Source organism: Emys orbicularis, chromosome 1 (assembly GCF_028017835.1).
Source record: "Emys orbicularis isolate rEmyOrb1 chromosome 1, rEmyOrb1.hap1, whole genome shotgun sequence".
NCBI classification, from domain to species: Eukaryota; Metazoa; Chordata; order Testudines; family Emydidae; genus Emys; species Emys orbicularis.
The window spans coordinates 332,023,527-332,039,610 of NC_088683.1; the positions used below are offsets into that span (position 1 = coordinate 332,023,527).

General features: G+C 41.6%; 1 protein-coding gene across 1 annotated transcript in view; it reads right to left on the minus strand.

Annotated features, from left to right (window-relative positions):
* Window positions 1-16,084, minus strand: part of DDX10 (DEAD-box helicase 10) — a 346,101-nt gene that overhangs the window by 13,724 nt on the left and 316,293 nt on the right. Inside the window, exon 17 of the mRNA XM_065414461.1 lies at window positions 3,110-3,243. Coding sequence (XP_065270533.1) covers window positions 3,110-3,243 — 134 coding nt within the window. The remainder of the gene's footprint in view (window positions 1-3,109; window positions 3,244-16,084) is intronic.

The following is a 16,084-nucleotide window of genomic DNA, read 5'->3' on the forward strand; positions in this document are numbered from 1 at the left end:
CCTTCACAATCATTCATTGCTGTGTACAACATTAAACTGTTTGTTTAAAATTGTTTAAAACTTATACTGTATATGTATATAATGTCTTTGGTCTGGCAAAAAAAAATTCCCTGAAATCTAACCCCCCCATTTACATTAATTCTTATGGGGAAATTGGATTCGCTTAGCATCGTTTCGCATAAAGTCGCATTTTTCAGGAACATAACTACAACGGTAAGTGAGGAGTTGCTGTATTTGCAGGACTGTGGACTAGCTGATTACATGGAATAGGGAGAAGTGCTGTCAGGTACACAAAGTAAAGAAAACATAAAATAACAGAGAAAAATGCTCTCTTTAATCTTGCTTACAGTCATTTTAGTGCTCCAGAGTGAAGACTGATTTTTAAATTGACTGTGTCAAAATCCTCTAAAAATATTCTTATACAATAGATCAAGACTTTGCCAAGTCAGCCTTTACCATCTAAACGATAACGCAAAATTTTAACTAGTGAAATACAACAGAAAATTGTTAAACATATACTATATATTGCTTAAACCAAGTTGAAATGTGTCCTTAGCCTATTGCCTTTTTCCTACAGTAAGTATGCAAAAAACAAATCAAAAACCAACCAACCATCAATCCATTCATCAGTGGTCATTAGGAGATCCCTGTGGTAACTAGACATTTAAGAGGAGCTTAAGAAAAAGAGTTTTGTCACACTTAGCTGTTTCAGCTCTAAGCAATCAACCTCTAGTAGATGCATTCATCCAATATAGCTGGATGTCTGAGTCTCTACTAATACATTAAAGGCAGCTTGCTAATCATTTAAACAAAACTCCTCCAATATGTGCTAAACGCCCCCACAGTCAGGTCAAGAGGAGGAGACAGACTATTATTAGTATAAAATCACTCCCCTATACCCACCATGGGCTGACCCAAGCTATCGCAGAAGCTCAGCACATACTAGAGCAGGGGTGGGCAAACATTTTGGCCCGAGGGCCACATCTGGGAATAGAAATTGTATGGCGGGTCATGAATGCTCACAAAAGTTGGGTTGTGATGTGGGAGGGGGTGAGGGCTCTGGTTGGGGGTGCGGGCTTTGGGGTGGGGCCAGAAATGAGGAGTTCAGGGTGCGGGAGGGGGCTCCGGGCTGGGAGTGTGGGGCTGGTGATGAGAGGTTTGGGGAACAGGAGGATGCTCCGAGTTGGGACCGAGGGGCTTAGAGGGCATGAGGAGGATCAAGGGTGCGGGAAGGGGGGTGAGGTGCGGGGAGAGGCTCAGGGGTGCAGGCTCCAGGCGGCGTTTACCTCAAGTCGCTCCCGGAAGCAGTGGCATGGCCCCCCCTCCGGCTCCTACACACAGGCATGGCCAGGCAGCTCTGCACGCTGCTCCATCCACAGGCACCGCCCCTGCAGCTCCCATTGGCTGCAGTTCCCGGCCAATGGGAGCTGTGGGGGTGGCGCTTGCGGCGGGGGCAGCGTGCAGAGCGGAGCCCCTTGGCTGCCCCTATGTGTAGGAACTGGAGAGGGGCCATGCCGCTGCTTCCGGGAGCTGCGTGGAGTGCCCCCCGACCCTGCTCCCTGTCTGGAGTGCCGGAATGGGGCAAGCTCCAGACCCCGCTCCCCAGCGGAAGCTCGAGGACCAGATTAAAACGACTGGCGGGCCGTAGTTTGCCCACCCCTGTACTAGAGGAATTTATTTAAATAGTTAGTTATTTTTTGTGGGTCTCCTTTTACATTTTCTGCTAACTCTCAGAAGGCTAGATTGAGTCTCCACACTCAGCCCTGAGTAGGAGGTGGCAAGTTGCTGCATCAGGCCAGAGGGTAAAACCAGGAAGAAACTGATTCAGAGTCAATGGGAAGAAGTAATTTACTGCATCTCAGAAAAGGATGCAAGCTTCCTTTTCCTCCCACTGATGCCTGGCCAGTTCTATAGGCCAGCATATTGGTGGGGAAAGTCATGCTACCGGCTTGTTTGTAGTAATCCAGAGTCAAGATCTGGGTAGCCCTAACCACTACCTCTCTTCTCTCCCTACCTTGAAGCCACATTAGGATTAGCAACAATCTAGCCTAGGTAATTTTAACTGATTTGAGACCTGAAGGCAAAAGATACTTATACAACTGACAACTACAAGTTCCTGTTGAGTCAAAGGGGGCAAAATAAACATCTACCTTCCAGTCTAATGCACCAAGTGCCACTGTCATGATTTCAGGATGTATCAGAGCCTATAACAAAGGGCCTTCTCTGTTTACCAAAGAAACACAGGGCATGAAATCCTGACCCCACTGAAGTCAATGGTAAAACCCACAATGAATTAAATGGGGCCAGGATTTCAGTCAGGATCTTTTGGCAATCCTACAATATGTGTATTGAAGAAATGCAGTACGCTAACATAACACACTTGGAATAAAAAGTATATTTTAAAAATACTTCAGGGAACTATTTTGAATTTACTATATTTTTTAACCCAGGGTTAATTCCATAGCACATGTTTCTGGTCAGATTCAACTTCATTTGTATTGCTAACTATTCCAAATGACACAATCTCTCTGTTCCTCACATGCTTCATCTTAAACACATTTATTAAATATATTCCCAATATACGATATGACTTTAATATGACTTCGTTTTCTTTTCAAATAAAATTTGTGATGTGACGGTACAGAAATTTATTTCTGCACTTCACAATGAACTCCAGGGAATTAGTCAAACATTTTTTTGTTTGAATATTCTCATTGAGATCCCTTTGACACTGACTCATAATCCTAAATCTAACATGGCAAAATAAATGAGGTTGCTTAGGCTAAACTCACAAGAGCTCATTTGTGTTCAGCACCTGCTCAGCCAAAAAACTAAAAGGGGAAGTCTTGGGAGCATTAAAAAAACCTTTAAAATATGTTGTTGTTGCAACATCTAAACAAAGCAGCATTCAAAAGTAGAAACATCTCCAAATGCATGTGAGAAATGACCTATGGCAAAACAAGAAATATATACAGCACCTCTGCTGTATTTCTTTTGATGAAAGCTGAGCTAAGGCATTTTACAGATGCAAAGATATTAGAGTGTATCTTTTTTTCTGGGAAGAGAAGGGAAAATGGAAAAAAAATGTGCTTCAGGTTAGAAAACATACCCATAGCTGTCTTGAATATCCAGATCAGCCTCTTGATCAGAACCTCTGTATTTATCAGGATCTGGAAGGGTGCTTGGGTCAAATTCCTCTTCACTTCCACTATAATCCAGAAAGGCCTCAGCTTCCTCTTCAACCTGAAGGAGAATGAAGAGTTACAGACTCAAACAGACAACTCCAGATTTTCAGCTCTCCCAGTACTAAAAGTGCTCTAAGGAAACACCACCACCTTCAAATTCATGCATCAAGACTACTGCCCTTGCAGTCAGGGAGAACTGATTCCTTTCATTCTCCATCAGTGGTGTTCTCTCACTGCTAGTAAGGATCAATGCTGAACAAAGAAGATATTCAAAAATAAAACCAGAGAATTTATGTTCAAATGTTGCATTTTCAAACAATTCTGTTTAAATCTACCAAATCCAGAAAAGGTTTTGGCAGCAACTTAAAAACACCCATCTGAGAGCAGATGTGTGACGAGAGTTTTAAAACTACTGAATGTATTTCTGAGAGAGTGTAAAAAGGCATGGGGATGTGCACAGCTTAATCGGTTTTGTAGCATGTGTTTTACGAAACAGACTGATTTAAAACTCAGTCAGGTTTCCTTGCAGCTATAAGCCATGACATGCCGAAGAGTGAATGCAACTTAAGGATGCATTAACTTTTCAAGGGAGTTCTGATAGCCACAGTGGCTGAGAAGTGTTCTCCAACCCTACCCTACCCTCTCCTCTCCCTGCCCACATCCTCCCCTTGCACATACTCAACACCTCTCAGAGTCCTCTGCAGAGTCTGGGAAAGTTTGGCGGAGTCTGATGGGTTCCTTAGAAGTGTTGAGTCCATCCAAGGGTCTTGGGGAATATACTCGGACCTACTGCCATCATAAATTTTACTAGTCTATCTGTTTACAGGCATGGGGTGAGAAGACAGACTGAAGGGAAGATGTGGCTCTACATGCACGCAAATCAAACCAACCAGAGCTTGTAGACACCTCTAGGTAATTTTAAGCAATATGAATCCTGGATTCATTCATTCTTATACTGAAAAGAAAACATGAAATACAAGTATAGATAAACAAAGACATTGCCATATTTTCTTTATGCACCTAAATAGCACTTGTATGACAAGAATTCCCACAATAATATTCTTTTTTAAATTGCCTTTGACTTTACAGTAATTTATCATAAAAATGTACATGCTTGACATTTAATGATCCTTTTATTTCTATTTTCCTCTTTTCATCCATCTCCAATCACTGTATTAGGTATGTGCACCCCTCACCAGAGCAAAAATCCCTTTGTGCTTTTCCCAGAAAAGTTTTCTTGAAGATCTTTGGATGCACAAAGACAGCAAGGAAATAGCAAGGAGAGTGTGAATTAATCACCACTGCAGGAATCCCCTTAATGTTCCCCACAATGAAGCTCCCACAGTGTACTGAAAAGGTCATGGAGAGTGAGCAAGCGGAAATGAAAAAGCAGGTTTTCTGTTAGAAGCAGCATGCTCAACATTAGTGCATTGTGTTCTAGAGTAGTTCAAAATACCAGTAAGGGGAACTGTATGGTTGGAGTGTGGTGTATATAAACCACTAAAAGCAATGTGAGGCCCAGGCCGGGTCAACACTAAAAAAGTTAGGTTGACCCAGCTATGTCACTCAGGGATGTGAAAAATCCACACCCTGGAGTGACACAATTAAGCTACCATCAGTGCAAGAGAGTGCTATGTCGACGGAAGAATTACTAACGCCAGTGGAGGAACTCCTCCTATCAACGTAGGTAGTATCTCCCCTGAAGCACTATACAGGCACAGCTGCAGTGTTGCCACTACGCCGCTGTAGTGTTTCAAGCGTAGACAAGCCCTCAGCAGCACTGCAAACTACCTAAGGAAAAATAACCAACTGAACAGCATATATGATTGCCATGAATCTCAGATGCTACTTCACAGCAAAATTACAAAAATAAAAACGTATGGAAGGTGTTTTGGGAATTAAACAATAGTTATCTCACAAAATTACTGTTCTTTAGCTCATCAGTTGCTATAGTATTTTAGAGTCTTTCAGTCAGAGGCGGATTACCATTTTGTGGAACTCTGTGTCAGGACAACTGGGGGCCCCTCCCCACCACTTCCACCCGCCGCGCTCCTGCCATGGAAATGGGATCGGGGCGTGGAGGCTTACCCAAGCCCGCCCTCCCGGGCAAGCCCCCGTGTCCCAACCCCACTCCCTGGCAGGCGCGCTGGGTGGGCGGAGCAGGTTGGGGCCCGGGCACCCATTTTTCCCAGGCCCCCCAATTGGCCAGGGCCCCTGGGCACGGGCCCCGTTGGCCCAGTGGCTAATCCACCACTCCTTTCGGTTAAACATAACAAACTCAATAGTACTACAACAAAAAGATAGTTTGGAGATTACGTTTTTGATGAGTATCCATGTCTAAAAGGTATTCTAGATTAGATTACAGCACATTTACATTTTTTTAAAAACATCACTCCCATTCTATCTGTTCTTGGATACAACTGCTGGATCTCATATTCACTAAGAAAATTATACTTGAAATAAACTAAGACAAACAGTAATCTTAGTTCATAGGTTCCAACGCCAGAAAGACCAGTGTGATCCACTCACTCGTCTGACCTCCTGTATAACACAGGTGGTCAGTTGTGGCATGGAATAAAAGGTTTTGTAATAAACGCATATGTGTAAGTGTATCACAGAACAGTGTGTTCTAAAGGTTTTATTGGCACTCATTTGTGATGATCTGTATAACTCACTCACTCAAGTCACGTAGGTATTCTAATTTTATGCAATAAAACATTGATATCACATCTTGCTATCACGTATTCTCTCATTAATTGTGTACACCTACACACAAGGAAGACACATGCATGGTATGTAGATCTAAGTTTGTGCTTTATGTTCTCATTACAGATTCATTTTGTAGACTGAAACTTGCAAAGAACTTCTCAAGATAATATTCAAACTGAATTACAACTAAAGAAATAAATGACAAAAATGCCATATTTGTTTAATCAGAATTCATAAAGTAGTATTTGATATTAAGAGTATCACCTGTTGTATATTTATTAAAATATTAATAAATGCTTATGTTATTATACACCTTCCACAGATTAATAAAAAGCTCATTTTTCACTCCTGCTTCATAAGTTTCAGTCATATAGTCAGGAAGCAGAAACTATGTGACTGAATTTTCACATAATCCACTGTGAGTAACAAATACTGAGCAGTTGAAGCAAACAAGTCAAGCAACCCATAGAATGAACATGTGTCAAAGTAAATTCAGCTAATACATACAAGTATTCAGCAAATACTTACAAATAAAGAGATACATTCACAGAATTAGGAGTGGTTCCTTCTAAACTAATCAGAAAATGGATTAAGTTCAGAACAGATGGATATTTTCACCAGCTCTAATTTAAAAAGCACAAAGTAACTTTCAAGGTTCCATTAGCACAAATGAAAATAAAGTTTTGTCACAGAAAGAAGGAAAAGTTCGAGGTCTAGACTATTGAGGGAAATAGGACCTAACAGACCCTGCGTTGCTAAACTCATTCTGCCAAGGGGGAACAAATTATCATGTTTAACTCCGGCCCATGGACTGGGTCTACTAATTTAGATAAAAAAGCAAGCTACCCTCAACCCCAGGGAACTTCCACTGATGTCAGAGAGAATTATTTGCACAAAGACTTAAGGACAGAATATGCCCCTGGCGAGCCAGGGGCATAAGTGGGGCAAACACTTATGCACAGTCCCATTGAGTTAAATGGGACTGATCTTCGAACAAACCTAGTCATCACATGCACCTTTGCTGACTCAGGCCCTATAAATGTAGGTCCGATCTTGTAAAGCATTTAAGCACGTTTAAACATGTGAATAGTTCCCTTAAGTCACTAATACGCTTTCTACCCTTTGTTCATTTGGCTATTTGCAAATACAGTTACCCAATTTGCATTGCAATTATTTACATATATGCATAAAGTAGTTGCAGGATTGAAAACTTAAGTTATTTGAAAATCTTACCCCTACAATGTCATCATTAAACTTCAGAATTAATGTGCTGCTGGATGAATGGTATAGGTCACATCTTCTAGAGCTGTTGAGGTAGGCTAAGACAGAATGATACCAGCTCACTTTAAGAGGGTATCTTTGTAACCATGTGGACTAGCAACTACATTATTTTTGTAATCAAAAGCCTGTGCCCTGGAGAATGCAAACATGTGACGGGGTTAGATAAATACCACAAGCAGGCTAGCGTTCACATCCAGGTCAGGAGTTTGATAGCCCTGTTCCAGAAGATACATAGAGGCTGAAAATCTATTAAAGAAATGATGTTCATTGAATGGCACTTCACCACCATATCTGACAAATAAGCTCAAAGTCAAATGTTTACTTGAATAGGACAACCTTTGTCCTTTGTTATATACTAGCTAAAGCATTTTTAATAAAGTGAGATAAAAAGGGAGGGCAGAAAACATACCATGAAAATGTGTGTACACATAGAAAATGTTTTATGAATTAACTTTAGTTCTTATCTGATTACATTAAATTATCTTGACTTGCAATTTGTATGTACAAACACGTAAGACATTTACGGATTCCTGGAGGGGGAATTATTTCTGTACTGTCAATTCTATCTATAGTAATTTATATAATGCATAATGGTTCAGTTTTTCTGTTTGACTAAGGAAACTGAATACAAAAGTATTGTGTTTTGTTTAAGAATTCTTGGTCTGAGTTTGCTAACAGTTATTCTCATGAAATATTCATCTGACTATATTAAAACACTGAATACGTCTTGAGATCTGTCACCTTTAGCATTCATTAATGATGTACTTGGCCTCTGGTAGTAACTGATGAGGAATGCTTGTGATTTTAATACTAACTATAAATTAAATATATATATAAATTATTAATACTGGTAGTAGATTACCTGATGCAAGTGCCTAATTCTATGCAAACACCTTAAATATGCTTAAACATGCAGTTGAATGTCGTTCGCATACTGCTGGCAGAGGAGCCCATGTTCTTTCATTATCTTTCCGAGTGGTCTCATGTAAACACTGAAGAGAATTATTTCAGCATTTCCATATTTATTGCAGCATTCTGTACCATATCTTTGTGTCAAGCCTGGTTATTGCACTGCTGATGTAACACTATTACCTATACTCCCGTATACCCTTTTACCATGTAACAGAGACAAATGAATTTATGTTGACAACTACTCCTGTCATGGGCATATTTCAGAACTACAGAACATACAGAAGTTGTAAGAAGTACTATATTTCAGTTTCTACTTTTCAGAATTAAATAGGTTGCTCACTCTCCAATCTATCTCAGTAGCAAATATACCTTTATATCTACAGATTATATCTCCAGGAAGCACTTAATTTAGTGTGTGTGTGTGTGTGTGTGTGTGTGTGTGTGTGTGTGTGTGTGTGTGTGTGTGTGTGTGTGTGTGAGAGAGAGAGAGAGAGAGAGAGAGACAGAGACAGACACGGGGCGTGCATGCCCCTCACTGGGACTGCGAGGGTTAACCCCTCACTGTGGTCTGAGGAAGCCACGCCCCCATGGCTGTAATGGGCATGCTCAAAGTGCAACACCAGTATAAAAGGGAGCAGCCTGGCTCAGTCTGGGTGGACCACCATAGGGGAAGGAGGTGTGCCGCCGGCTCCTGCTGAAGGGCCGCGGAAGCCAGCCAGCTGACAGCAACCCTCAACCCCCAGGCGCTGGATGCGACTGAGGGAGAAGGAACCAAGGGAACTAGGAAGCCACGAGATGTGGAGAAGCGGTTAGGAAGTAACCCACGAAGTCTTTGCTGGGAGTTGGTTGGACAACTGGAGGCTAGCTCGGAGTGTTTTGGCCAGATCCCCGCTGAGCTGGTGGCAGGCAACCCTACCACCAACCGGACCCTGGGTTGGGACCCGGTGGAGAGGGAGGACCCGGCTCCCCCTAGCCTGGCCGCCGCCAACCCTGAGGTGGTAGCCCATCCTGACAGTGATTGACTCTGGCTACTAAGCCGCCCAGCCCCAAGCCTGGGGGCAGTGATTGACCCTGACTGCTAGGCTGCCCAGCCCCGGCTGGGAATGCGCCAGCCCGACTGCAGGCCCGACCCACGACAATGTGTATATATAGATTATGTATATATAAATTTTGATATATTAAATCCCATTTGTAGCAAGCTTTCATGTACAAACACCTCTCAGAACGAATCAATAGAATTACACAAGTGCTATATACTTGCGTTCTATAAGAGCCTGAAGAGTCAGGGCAGCTTGGTTTGAAACAATTAGTTTAATACAGTCTACAGTGTTTCAAAGATTCTAGTGCAAAAGTTTATCTCCCCCCCCAACAAGAATTTGAAAAAGGAGAGAATTACCAGGATCATTTGGTTACTGGAGACAGAAGATGGTTTAAATTTTTAATTCCCTGGTTTTCTGGGTAGTGGTTGCATAGAATGAAACTGTTGAAGTTTAGTTATTATAGAGAGGTTTTTTGTGTGTGTTTGTAAGTTTTGTCGAGGGCACCTAGGGAGAATGGACAGACCTCAAAAGAAAAAAAAAATAGCACACACATTTAGGGAGGGACTGATTTCCCAAAGCGCTCACAGCACTGGCCTAACTCTGCTCCCACTGAGGTCAATGGCAAATCTCCCATCGACTTCAGTGAAAGCAGAGTTAGACAGACAATGAAGACAGCTTTTGGAAAATTTCACCCATAGATTTCTCTCCATTGTATTTGCATTTACATTTGTCAATAACTATATTTTAATCAATCCTCAGCAATGAGATGGAGTCCAAACAATTCTAACCTGAAATCATTCTGATGCTAGGTTGTCTGGAGTTATATGTTGCTCATAACAACAAAGACCTAAGCCACAAAAGAAAAGCCTTGTTTACTGTATTTCATAAGAAATGGGTGTAAGGCAGCCAGGGATAGGTAAACATATGGACAAGGAAGAATCTCTCCTCTCCCTCTGAATATCTAAAAGGCTATTTAAAAAACCTAAACATTTTTTATTTATATTCTTCATATATATTCCTTAAAATGTGTCTTTCTAGTCCTCTGCCCCTCTCTCTTTTCACTTTCAGGTTCACAGCAGTCACGGCTGTCAGCCCATGTACAGAAAGTAATTCTCAAAAGTAGTCTCTGTGTTTAAACATTTCAACACATCAGTCTTCTTCAGGGAACTCAACATATGCTCACTGGGACATTCTAGACACAAAGAGTTTTCTTTGTATAACTTTGTGGAACTTTTGAATGACTTTTTTACATTATGTGACAATTATATTCTTAGAAAAAGATAAGGCAGGAGACTTCATATTTTTCTTGTTACAATACTCAAAGACATAGATATGGCTATATGCTGTAGAACAGGGGTCAGCAATGTTCGGCACGCGGCTCGCCAGGGTAAGCACCCTAGCGGGCCAGGCCAGTTTATTTACCTGCTGACATGGCAGGTTCGGCCGATTGCGGCCCCCACTGGCCGCAGTTCGCCGTCCCGGGCCAATGGGGGCGGCGGGAAGCCGCGGCCAGCACATCCCTCGGCCCGCGCCGCTTCCCGCCGAACCTGCCACGTCAGTAGGTAAATAAAGTGGCCCGGCCCGCCAGGCTTACCCTGGCGAGCCGCGTGCCGAACGTTGCCAACCCCTGCAGTAGAATGAGGGTGAAGAGGGAGAGTAATCCTTGTTTATTAACTAGGTGAATTTCTCCAAAGTCAAAACTTGCCTATCCTAAAGCAATAGATTAAAGACTATGCAACACAGAAAAAGAAATCAGACTGGAAACAATTTGAAAATTATGAGATTCTGGGAACAGAGTAAGTTCTGGTCTTATTTTATTCTTGGTACAACTGATAAGACATCAACACATTAAAAACAGAAGAGCATTTGCTATCTGTTGAATGCAGTGAAAAATGTCTTGCCCATAATGTTGAGATTTTCCTCAGCATTGGTTATGTCATGAAACACATGTACTCTAAATATTAGGCCTGTGTGTTAGAATGGGATATTTACAGGAAACAAGAATATGAATTCCATTAATTTCCCACTGTGAAATTTAGCTGAAATGCTGTAGGTAGAACATATGTGAAAATAACAGAAAAACGCCAAATTAAGAAGAATTGCTTCTTGTGCTTCTCTAGTTCTTGTGCTGGCGTTTGCTGTGATAGCGAGAAACAGTCTGCCTAGTTTTACTCAGAACCCACTCAACAGTTGCAATATGCTCTTAAGTCTCAATCCTGCAAACATGTACACACGAGTAAGCAGGGCTACTGACTTTAATGGGAACACTCATGTAGATGAAGTTGCTTGTGTGCATGTTTGCAGAATTATTATTATTTGTATTACTGCAGCACCAAGGAGCCACAGTCATGGACCAGGACCCCATTGTGCTGGTGCTGTACCAACACAGAACAAAGAGGTGGGTCCCTGACCCAAAATGCTTATAATTTAAGCTTAAGAAAAGAGACAACAGATGGACACAGAGAGACTAATGGGGAAGTACAAGGAAACAATGAGAATATTGGTCAGCCTGATAGGAGTTTTAAGGTGGATAATGAAGTAGCTTTGCTGATGCTTTCGAGAAGTTCCTGACAAGGATATGGGGCAGCATGGCAGAAAGCACAAAGATGCTTGTTTGAAAATTTAACAAGTGGGCAAAGGAAGCTGACATCACTGGTGATCAGAGGTGGAAGCCAACCTCTGAGCAGCAAATGAGAGAGAATAGGTAGGGCAAGGATAGGTCATAAAGCACCTTGAAAATGAAGACAAGAAGCTTATTTTTGATGCATTAGAGAAAAGGGAGACAAAGAGGGGTGATATGGTCAAAGTGACAGGCTAAGAAAATGATCTTTTCAGCTGCATTCTGTGTGACAACAGGTGGGACAAGACTGTGTTTGTTAAGGCCAGAAAGAAGGATTTTGCAGCAATCAAGACATAAGATGATGAGAGCCTGTACAAGAGTTTTAGATGCGTGGAAGGATAGGGAAGGCTTATCTTAGATGTTATACAGAAAGACTCTGCAAGACTTAGATATTGTGAGGACCTAGAAGGAGTTCCAAGTTGAAGATGATGCCCAGGTCATGGACCTGAGTGACAGGCAGGATGGTGGTGTTGTCCACTGTGATCAGGAAAGGAAGGGTGTGTGTGAGTGTGCATCTTAAAGAGCTCTGTTTTAACCCTGTTGAGTTTGAGCTGATGGCTACACAGTCACAAGAGATGTCATGAGGCAGGCTGAGATTTCAGAAGCAGGCAGGTCTAGAGTAGAGCAGATCTGTGACACGTCAGCATACAAATGGCAGTTGAATTTGTGTTTGCAGATGAGATTACCCAGAGATAAGGGGTAGAGGGAGAAGAGAAGGGGACCAAGGACTGAGCCCTGTGGAGCCCTCACAGAACACTGGAGGGGAACAAGAAGGATCCTCCAAAGGGTACCCTGAAGGAGCAATTGTAGAGGTATAAAGGGAGCCAGCAGAGGATGGAGTCATGGAAGCCAAGGGAGGACAGTATTTCAAGAAGAAGAGCAGAGTTGACTGTGTTGAAGGCGGTTGACAGGACCGTGAGAATGAGGATGGAATACTGGTTATGAGCTTTGGCTGGGAAGAGGTCATTAGAGAATTTGGTGAGAGCAGTTTGCTTGAGTACAAGGGGTGGAAGCCAGATTGAAGAGGTTCTAGGATGGAATTAGAGGAGAGGAACTCCAGACAGTGATTGTAAACAGTGTGTTCAATGAGCTTAGAGAAAAAAGGGGAGAAGAGAGACGGGGTGCTGGATGGGAAAAAGGAAGGTTTTTTTTTAAGATGGGAGCTACTAAAGCATGCTTGTATAAGAACCAAAGCAGAGTGAGAAGTTAAGGAGAAGAGTAAGGGAGGGGAGGGGATGAGAGTGGAGTGAAGGAGGGCCTGGAATGAGATGGGGTCACTGGGGCAAGTGGAGAGGTTAGAGGAGGAGAGCAGATGAAAAACTTCTGCATCTGTGATGTGGGAGGAGGATCAAGTTTTAGGAGAGGAAGGGGGGAGGGAAGTTCACATAATATTTTGTCAATTTTCTCTTGGAAGAAATTGGCAAGATCCTGTGCTGAGAAGTGGAGGCAGAAGGAGGGGAGGGTTTGAGGAGAGAGTCAAAGGTGGTAAAAATGCAGGTGAGATTGCAAAAATGAGATTCAATTAAGTTGGAGAAATAAAGTTGTTTAAGCTAGGAAGACGGCGGAACTGAAAGAGGAGAGAATGATTCTGTAGTGGAGGACATCAGCCTGGTCATGGGATTTCTGCCAGGGATTTTCCAGAGTGCGAAAGCAAGAGTTGGGGAAGCGGATGTTGGGGAGATTAGAGTTGACAGGATGGCCCTTGTTGTGGGAGAGAGGGGCAAAAGAGTCAAGGATGGAGGAGAGTGAAACATGGACAGAATCAACCACCATATTAATGGAAGAGAGGACAGAGAAGAGAGGGCTGAGAGCAGACAAAAACACATGAACATTGATGGACTGGAAGTAAAGGAAAGTCTGAGACACGGGGCACTGGGATTGGAGGTGGGGAGGGGGATATGTTCTATAAATGTGGTACTTTCTTAACTGGATCAGGAAAGCTCTTATCAGCTTGTGTGGCATAAGACCAAAGTGTTTCGAAACTTAGGATGGCAATAGAAATCAAAGCTCAGGCATTTTTATGTCAAAAGCATAATAATTTTTTATGTAAAGGACCTTTTCTGTTCATATCAGGATGACTGATTAAGGATGTCAAACCCTAGTTTTCCATATGTCACTATTCGATTACTGCCAAAATAATTCCAAATACATTTCCAATCATGGAATAAGGAATCAGTTTTCATTATTTCAAATACAAATGGTATATAAATGTTACAGTAGAGATCCTTGACCTGGTCGGAATGTGTAATTAATGTAATTGATTTTAATTATGGAGTCTGCATTTTCTCCTTTAAATTTGCAACAAATCAGACAAAAACCATACTGTAGGTACTGTGACCATCTCTACAAATCATAGTGTCATCTATGAAATCTGAATTTTCAACTAACCATGCTGTTTCCCAGTTGCTCACTCGTTTGTTTATTACAGCAACATCTGAAAAATCCTTAGACTGTATAAATAATGTATCATACTCTTAAATAACAGGATGCAATGCATTGTGTGATTGATTACCTTTGGTATCTATCCTTCATGAAAGTAGGGAAACAAGGCTTTTCTGAACTCCTAGAAAATTACATTTTGGTAAAACCACCAAAGAGCAATTAAGTATGCTTGAGACGGTTAACATTGCATATTCAATTACTATACCTTTAACTTTCAGTTGCTTCACAAATGAAATGTTATCCTGAATTAATTGCCTGGAAAAAGTACAGGTATCCCAGGCAGACACATGATTTTTCATATCCCCTCCCCCAATCACTTTCAGAATGGGCAGACAAAAACTTCCATGGAAGCAGGAAGGGAAGTGGGTAAATATTTATTCCAATTATTAAAAAAAATCCATCAAACTGGATTTTAAAGCTGTCAGGTTCCAACCTTTTTGAAATGAGGGTGCCAGTGTGGATTATGATTTTTGTATCATAAAACTCTCCATTTGGAACTACAAGACCACAAGCTGATTTCACATAGGAGCAGGAATGGTAACGACTTTTGGTAGTTATTGACCTGGACCCAATTTGATTCAGTGATCTAAAGACAAAAGGCTTGGTAATCTGCTACTGATTTCCTGAATTATGCAGTCCCCTAGAAATCATGTTTGCTTGTGCATTAATAATTAACCCAATTAGTAATTAACCCAATGACTGGAAGATAGCTAATGTAACGCCAATATTTAAAAAGGGCTCTAGAGGTGATCCTGGCAATTACAGACCGGTAAGTCTAACGTCAGTACCGGGCAAATTAGTTGAAACAATAGTAAAGAATAAAATTGTCAGACACATAGAAGAACATAAATTGTGGGGCAAAAGTCAACATGGTTTCTGTAAAGGGAAATTATGTCTTACTAATCTATGAGAGTTCTTTGAAGGGGTCAACAAACATGTGGACAAGGGGTATCCAGTGGACATAGTGTACTTAGATTTCCAGAAAGCCTTCAACAAGGTCCCTCACCAAAGGCTCTTACGTAAATTAAGTTGTCATGAGATAAGAGGGAAGATCCTTTCATGGACTGAGAACTGGTTAAAAGACAGGGAACAAAGGGTAGGAATAAATGGTAAATTTTCAGAATGGAGAGGGGTAACTAGTGGTGTTCCCCAAGGGTCAGTCCTAGGACCAATCCTATTCAACTTATTCACAAATGATCTGGAGAAAGGGCTAAACAGTGAGGAGACAAAGTTTGCAGAAGATACTAAACTGCTCAAGATAGTTAAGACTAAAGCAGACTGTGACAAACTTCAAAAAGATCGCACAAAACTAAGTGATTGGGCAACAAAATGGCAAATGAAATTTAATGTGGATAAATGTAAAGTAATGCACATTGGAAAAAATAACCCCAACTATACATACAATATGATGGGGGCTAATTTAGCTACAACTAATCAGGAAAGAGATCTTGGAGTCATTGTGGATAGTTCTCTGAAGATGTCCACGCAGTGTGCAGCAGCAGTCAAAAAAGCAAACAGGATGTTAGGAATCATTAAAAAAGGGATAGCGAATAAGATGGAGAATATCTTATTGCCCTTATATAAATCCATGGTACGTCCACATCTTGAATACTGCGTACAAATGTGGTCTCCTCATCTCAAAAAAGATATACTGGCATTAGAAAAGGTTCAGAGAAGGGCAACTAAAAATGATTAGGGGTTTGGAATGGGTCCCATATGAGGAGAGATTAAAGAGGCTAGGAAGTTTCAGCTTGGAAAAGAGAAGACTAAGGGGGGATATGCTAGAGGTATATAAAATCATGAGTGATGTGGAGAAAGTGAATAAGGAAAAGTTATTTACTTGTTCCCATAAGAACTAGAGGCCACCAAATGAAGTTTAAAACAGCAAGTTTAAA